The following is a 7851-nucleotide window of genomic DNA, read 5'->3' as shown; positions in this document are numbered from 1 at the left end:
TGTCACTGTTTGACACGGCTGCTGTACCCGTCTTCCGCTCCACTGCGAGTGTTGAGGATATGAGGGTAGGCACAGAGGGGCCCCACAATCCAGGCCTGGCAAAGACAAGAGTCAAAGGACTGAGTCAAACTGAAGCCAGGGCCGACATGTTGTTGTGCACATAATTTATGGCTGATGCAGCACTCATTTGAAATTAAGATGAAACATGAAGTCTTCCCATGTGAAGAGGTGCCTCGTTAGGCTAGAGATCCATGTCTACAGTGTTGACTTGTTGTGGTGATGCAATGTTTTGACTTGTGCTTATACATAAATTCAAATAATTTTCTATATTGATCTTGAGCTGGTAAGCTTGTCCCTGTAGTCTCAGAAAACTTGCACAAACTGCCAAAGATATCAGAATCTACCAACATGATAAACTGCTATTAATTGTTTATCCTATGAAAAAACACACCAAGTATGTAGTTGTTTTTATAATTTATGTCAAGCAAGTAATATCAAGAAGGTTGAAGTTTGTTTGTCAGGTCTAATTAATGTTTAAAAACATTGCAAACATCTTCGCGGTGCCCTCTGAGTTTTAAGTGCTGCCAAGCCCCTTGTCTCCTGCCCTCCCCTCTTGTGCCAGCGCGGTCTGATCAACCTTAATAAGCCCTGGTAATTAGAGTCTTTGCATAGGGCCTGTCTGCTCACAGTACCCAGAGAAGACTTGGGAACGGCTGCCATACACTTGACAGTGTGGAAAAAACAATGTAGGCCTAATGTTGAATATATGGCTCTGCCTGGTCCAAATTACCCAAGCAGTGGTAAACACAGCAGCACTTTAAAACAATGCTGACACTAATTAGGAAACCCATGTATCATTTCAAAGTTCAAGTTTTAGCCACTATCAAAGTCCTGTGTTGAATTCTCTGCTTGATTGTGGGATACTAATTAGAGACCCCTTGGCATAGAGACTAAGGTTGAAATATTGTTGAAATTATAACGGCTCTCATGGGAAATACTGACTGAACCATATAAAGAATAAACAAACAAAACTGTTTATAATGTTACATGCATAGGGTAGCAAGGTAGTGTTTGTAATAATATATATTTTGTTTAAATCATGGGCCTGGATTATATGATTTTTCATGATGGTCCAAAGAGCTTCTAACCTTTATATCCCAATCCTACTTTTTCATCATTAAATCACGTGTGTTTTTGACATGCTTGTGGATATTCATACGATGGTCCTGATGATGCTTTATTTTCCCTTATGTGTGTGTGATGGTGAAACCCCCAACATCCCCGGTGGAGGTGGTGCCTGCCCTGTGCCTGCCTGATCTGCTGCGTCTGTGTCCGCTCCCAGAATTCAACAGGCAACAAAGGAAGAAAGGAAGAGGCCGTGAGCTGCTAACTGCTAGCCAACAAAGCAGAAAAGATGTCACCTCTTTATGTCCACTGAATCGCCAGGGATCTCCCTCAGATTTAAGGAAACATTCACCCGGCCAAAATAAATATCCGTTCCTTTAACTGCTTTTCAGAGGGTGTCCAGAATAAAAGGTAACGTTGTAAGCTTCCGATAGCCAATGTTAACACTGCTAGCAGAAATGTACAGGTACCGTTATCGAGCTAGCTTCACGTTTAGCCAAGCTAACATTAGATCATCATCGTTTAGAGCGCATCTTTTGTGAAAGGAGTTGTGCAAAATGAAAGCATTACCTATCGAGCCATTGTACGCTTAAAGTAAAACAAAGGTGTTATCCCATGCGGCTCTATCTTATTGGATAAACAGATGATTTGACGCTGGCTAATATTAGCTTTTTAGTGTTAGCAAACAAAACACCAGATGAGGCTTCATTATAGACTAAAAAGCTTTTCATTTTGGATTTGATACACTTTTTCAGTCTCGGAAATTGTTATTATAGGATTTGTGATGCGACCAAATGTAATATTGGCACGCAGTTTGAAGTTTTACCTATGATGTGTTATTTTATGTGTGTAGGCCGTGCCAGGTTGAGCTATGCAAACCTGGCTAAGGTTATTTCAGAACCCAAATACGGAGTCAAACGAGGATTTTAGGCTACAATCTATGCAAGTATGTGATTCTAGTTTGCCAAAGTGAACTTTGTTGTGTTCATAGAATCAAATGAGCGGAGGGGAAGAGGAACTTGACCTATCAATTGAGTCACCGTTTTCCTGGACATAATGGTGAGTAATCAGATTGCAGTTGTTCTGCTTCCCTTTAGCTTTATTTTGTGTCTCAGTGTTAAAGGCACAGTTCACTGCAGTGTCAACACAATTAATACATGAACAGTGAAATAATGTTTTGTTTCACATTTAACATTTACACAGTGTTAATGCATATGAAATAATCAAGACATTAATCAGGGAGCGTGCAATTTAAACAACTGTAGTAAAAATGTATATAAAAGAACATATGTTGATGATCATTGACTGAACAGATGTAGTATAAATAAGATGAAACTTGATAGTGTTCATTTTTATTGTTTTCATTTGTGTTTATTTGCTCGCTCAGGTTTTGCTGACTGCACTGTATGCATGACCTGTCCCATGTGGCCTGATGGGGGAACACCGTGGATAGTGCGTTTATCAGGAGACCAAGGGAGGCGCTGCATGCCCCCGGAGTGGAGGGCTTGTCAGGATGAAGAAGATCAGCCTTAAGACCATCCGAAAGTCCCTCAGTATCAAGGGCAAAGAAGAGGGGGACTTTGTCATGCTTCAGCAGCCTCCGGTGAACACAGAGTTCTCCAAAGAGGAGTCACTTTTTGGAAGCTGTTACACCAAAGACCTGTCGGGCAGTGATCTTGGGGGTGAAGAGGACAAGTCGGGGCAGAATAAAAACAGGGCTAAAAGTGAGGGCCTTATGGGATCCCTAAAAAGAAGACTGTCGACAAAGCAAAAGGCAAAAGTAAAAAGTGGGTCTTCGGCCAATGGCTCATTAGATGATGAAGATACATTTTCGTCGTCGTCTGTGCCGATCAGCTTTAATGAGGTTAAAGCCCAGAGACCCCTTAGATCTTCATCCTTACGTAGTCACCATTATAGCCCTTCACCTTGGCCTCTGCGCTCTGTTAATTCGGATGAGGCTTGCATTAAAATGGAAGTCAAAGTGAAAGCCATGGTTCATTCTCCCAGCCCAAGTCCAAATTTAAACGGTGTTCGAAAGGAATTTCATGATTTCCAAATGGAAGGGCTTTTTCAGGACCAAGCAGAATCCTTAAAGAACATCCAACAGCCTCAAAATGGCGAGCTGCATCTAAACATTGATGAAAATGACGTGCCTGTGGTTCTGGGGTTGACGCCCCAGGACTACATCCATTACACAATGCCTTTAGATGAGGGAATGTACCCTGAGGGGTCCCACTCCTTCTGTCTGGACAGCTCATCTCCTATGGAGGTGGTCACAGAGGCAGACAGTGGGTCTCTGCATGCAGACCAGGCACAGGAGGAACATGAACTGATGAGGGGAATGCCCCCAGACCTCTTCATGGACACCTCGGTAAATGGACTGCTCATTAGTTCTTCTAGTATGATGCTGCGAGGCTCTAGAGTTGACGTCCAGCCTCCCCTCTCACCTCTGCTGCCGCCCATGACTAGCAATGGACTTCTCCCTAGGACTTTTTCAGGCTTTGCCTCTGCAGACAGCCAGGTTGCAGAGAGGGTAAGGCACCACCTGAACTTTGACCCAAATTCAGCCCCTGGGGTGAGCCGTGTGTATGACTCAGTCCAAAGCAGTGGGCCCATGGTTGTGACTAGTTTAACAGAGGAGCTGAAGAAACTGGCCAGACAGGGCTGGTACTGGGGCCCAATAACTCGCTGGGAGGCTGAGGAGAAGCTTCTGAACCTTGCTGATGGATCTTTTCTGGTGCGGGACAGCTCTGATGACCGGTACCTGCTCAGCCTGAGTTTTAGGTCCCAGGGAAAAACACTTCACACTCGCATTGAACACTCCAATGGGCGCTTCAGCTTCTATGAGCAGCCCGACGTAGAGGGCCACACCTCCATAGTAGACTTAATTGAACATTCAATCAGAGACTCTGAGAATGGAGCTTTCTGCTACTCCAGATCTCGCCTCCCGGGGTCTGCGACTTACCCTGTTAGACTAACCAATCCGGTTTCTCGGTTTATGCAAGTGCGCTCACTACAGTACCTCTGTCGCTTTGTCATTAGACAATATACTAGGATAGATTTGATTCAGAAACTCCCTCTGCCCAACAAGATGAAAGATTATCTGCAGGAGAAGCACTACTGAGGATTCCACATAGAACAGTGTCAGAGCAGTTTGCACTAGTGTGTGCTATAGCCACAGGTCACAGGTGCCATGTGAGATGACTATGGTCTGGGTCTTTTATCTGGTATACCTCCAAAGTATTGAAATATTGGGGAAAAAAGTTTATATGGAATATCTATACAGCCAAGTTAGATTATAAAGCTCCATCATGATTACATTTGGTTGTATGTTTCAGTGCATGTGAAGCAGGATATCGAGAGCATTACTGTAAGTCTGCAATTGTACTTCTAATTGTAATATCTGAGAACTGTACATTGGAAAAAAACAAAAACGTATTTTTAAGTAAGAGCAAAGAAACTGCTTTAATGATGTTTGGACTGTAAGGACTGAATCTGTGCATTGCTTGTTATTGTTAAGATTATAAAGATTATGGTTAATGATTCCTTAAAATTGGTAATTCTATTTGGTACATAGGCAATTACAGATTTACATTTAGACAATAATCTTGAACCACAAAAGTATTACGTAATATACAAGATATATCTTTAGCTAGTAATATATTAATTATGCCTTAATCAATAAGGACTTCTTTATGAAATTACAAACTGAAGGTACTGACTATGCTGAATTTTCATGTTATGCTGTTGCATAACAGCAATTAGTTAATGTATACACATTGTTAAATTATTTGCATTAGGAATGCTCTAAGATGGGCAGAGCCGCTCAGGCTTAAATTACTTGTAATGCTTTTTCCTGCATGTAGTACAGCTTTATGGTGTGTCTTTACAGATAGATTGGACAAAGAGGTCAAAGTCTCATTTGGGAAGCTTAAAAACTGTTCTCAATTATGTTCTATAGGGATGGCTGTGTTAGTCTGTGAATACCAGTGATGGACTGTCCCCAGGTCAAAGCAGGACTAGACTCGTGTGAGTGCTGGTGAAGTTTAAATCTCTTGGAGGGGGTCACAGTGGGAGCAGACTCTGCCACTGCTTGGTGTTGTGTTGACTTTAGTGCCACGGACATTTAAGAAATCTAAGGCCACAGAGCTGCATGGCCCTCAGACCATTTCTTCTTGGCTTTCTGCGCCAGAGCAAAGGGAAGAGCACACGGTATGCTACGCAAGTGCTTTATATGGATAATATGACAGGGAATTGTCTTTTTTACATTATGAATGAGCATCTTTCAACAACAGTGTCCTTAAAAGTATTTGGAAAGGGGTCTCTTGGATCACTTCAGTAGGATGTTAGTTGTAGTTTTAGTTTAGCTGGATATTTTCATGTCTGAGGAAGTTTCATAAAGCTAGCACAGCAGAAATTAGATAGGAACTTTGAATGGTGTTGCATGTTTAAAGACTTACAAATCTAAAAAGCTTTGAGTTGTATAGGAATGAAGGATTTAGGTCGTGCGTTCAGCTGTGTAGAAAGATGTTTTATTTTGTCACAAGCAATGGCTGGACATTCTGTATACCAGAAGTGTTTTTATATAGAAATTGTTTGGTTTTGACACTTACCATCTGGGGGACGGGGCTGTACAAAAGGAATGTACGCCTGTGTAAGGTATCCACTTGATCTGTCCTCAGAGCGTGTGAGAAAGCATGAGAATCACATACACTCACATCCACACATTTTGCACTTGAATACTTCTCCTCTGATGTGCTTGGATCCTCTCCTGCCACATGCTGTCCTTCAGATGGTCTTTGTTTCTTTTAACAAAATCCTGTCACTCATTTGTCCTGATTTGTTCCTGTAACTGTTTAAATGTTGTGCTTGTTATCTTATGGGATACAAAGGGTAAGGCACCAGCATCATATCAATGCCTCTATCAGTGCTTTGGAGCGCTTATGGAAGAATGTGGGCTACATTGACTCCTTTGAGTGTTTATTTGAAATGTGAAAGTGAGATGTCTTTTTCAATACAATCTTTTTATTCTACTTTGAATTTCATTAGTTGTCATTGAATTTTGACAAGCAGTTTCATATGGAGTTGCTGCTGTTCCTTTCCCTCATTTAGTATTATTGCCTATATGTATGATTCCACATGTGACTGTTCAAGGTTATGAATGAACAAGCTCAGTTTTTATCTGTGCATAAATGATCTTAGGCAATGGTTTACAGTATGTTGGACATGTCCACCCTTTGTTTACCTTAATTCCATGCAAACATATTGGTACATATTTGAAGACCTTTATTTCCTGGTAATGTGTTCTACACATTTGTGCTGCTTAAATGGATATGATTGCCTTTCCTGTATTATACAATGGGGAGATAGAATGTCACCATTTAGATGTATGTAATGTAATGACTTTGGTTGTCATCTTGGGAGAACAAAAGCAGATTTGCAATTGAACTTCTGTCAGAACATTCGTAGTAAATAGATGGCTCTCGTAGAATGCTCAGATTATGTTGGTTGTCAGATCTCAATTTTCCAAAGTAGATTTTTTATTGTTTGTTTTTGGAAAAAAAATCAGCAGTGATTGATTGCACATTTTGGATACAGTTCAAGAGTTTTTGTATCTGCAATTATAAATTATAAATAAAACTATATTCTGAAAAGTACTTATGTGTTTTTCATTATTGACCATACAAGTGTGCTTTTGACATAAAGCTCCTGTACTGGTGCCTAATGGAGCCTTTAGATGTGGTAATGAGTGAAATCACAGCAGACAGGGCAGTCTCTTCGTAGTGAGTAAGAATAGGCTGCTAATCCCAATGCTCCGCTTAGTTTAATTTACAAAGACAATCCTTAAATACAGGAGTGCGGAACCACATCTCCAGGGACAGATTAGCTGCAAAACTACACTGCTTTAAGTCTCTGAAGGAGGGAGTTTGTGGAGCGGAGGAGACGGGAGGGGGAGGAGCTGGGGTGGGGAACAATGTCAGGTTTGGATGTGGATCTTCGGCTGTATATGGGCCGCATGATGATGAGGAGGCAGTCTTTGTTAACTGTGTGTCTGACAGGCCTCTGAGGTGAAGATGTGCTACTGTTTACGCCTCTGCCCGCTGCACCATGGTTTATTCATGCCACACACTGGTGGTCGCATGTCACTGGGAGATGCCTCAGTCATAAAAGCGCGCCTTCATCTCGTACTTTGGAGAAAATTTGCGGCTTTTCAAACTGTTTATATTCAGAATTTAACATGAGGTGGTTTACTTTCCCTGGCAGACATGTCACCATGCGATGCAACTTCTCAGCAGTTTTAAATTTTCTGCAAACATTGTGTTATTCAGGCCGACGCTCACTTAGCCACTTGACTGTGAGGATAAGCACTATTACTGAGTGTTTTTCTAATACACAATAGCAATGCTGCAAGTTAGACAAGATTTAGACATGTCTTTGCAACTGGGCGACCATGCAATTATGCCTTCATCATCAACATAACAAGTTTGTCATTTTTCTATTTAGAACTAGTATGAAAAATCTTAATTAAAAGTTTCCTCAATCCTCAGTGAGTGAAATTACTGTTTTTGTAAAGCATTGCTATAGGCTCATTGTTAACAGAGTATATGCATATATATTTAAATTCCATTTTACTTCATTCAAAACAAACAATGATGTACTGCCATATGGGAAAACACGAAAGACAGCCAAGAAGATCATAGAAAGGTATGTAATGGAATCATTTAT

At 41.1% G+C, this 7851-nt stretch overlaps 1 protein-coding gene across 1 annotated transcript; it reads left to right on the top strand.

Annotated features, from left to right (window-relative positions):
- The first annotated feature begins 1203 nt into the window (after nt 1-1203).
- Nucleotides 1204-6782, top strand: LOC110160981 (suppressor of cytokine signaling 6). The gene is made up of 3 exons (XM_020925684.2): nt 1204-1536; nt 2117-2184; nt 2513-6782. The coding sequence occupies exon 3, from the start codon at nt 2639-2641 to the stop codon at nt 4247-4249; it is 1611 nt and encodes a 536-aa protein (XP_020781343.1). The 5' UTR covers nt 1204-1536; nt 2117-2184; nt 2513-2638; the 3' UTR covers nt 4250-6782.
- The last annotated feature ends 1069 nt before the right edge of the window (nt 6783-7851 follow it).

This window comes from Boleophthalmus pectinirostris, unplaced genomic scaffold, assembly GCF_026225935.1.
Source record: "Boleophthalmus pectinirostris isolate CB_2022bp ecotype Guang Dong unplaced genomic scaffold, ASM2622593v1 HiC_scaffold_15, whole genome shotgun sequence".
NCBI classification, from domain to species: domain Eukaryota; kingdom Metazoa; phylum Chordata; class Actinopteri; order Gobiiformes; family Gobiidae; genus Boleophthalmus; species Boleophthalmus pectinirostris.
The sequence above is the reverse complement of the archived record's forward strand: the minus strand, read 5'-3'. Positions and strand labels throughout refer to the sequence as shown.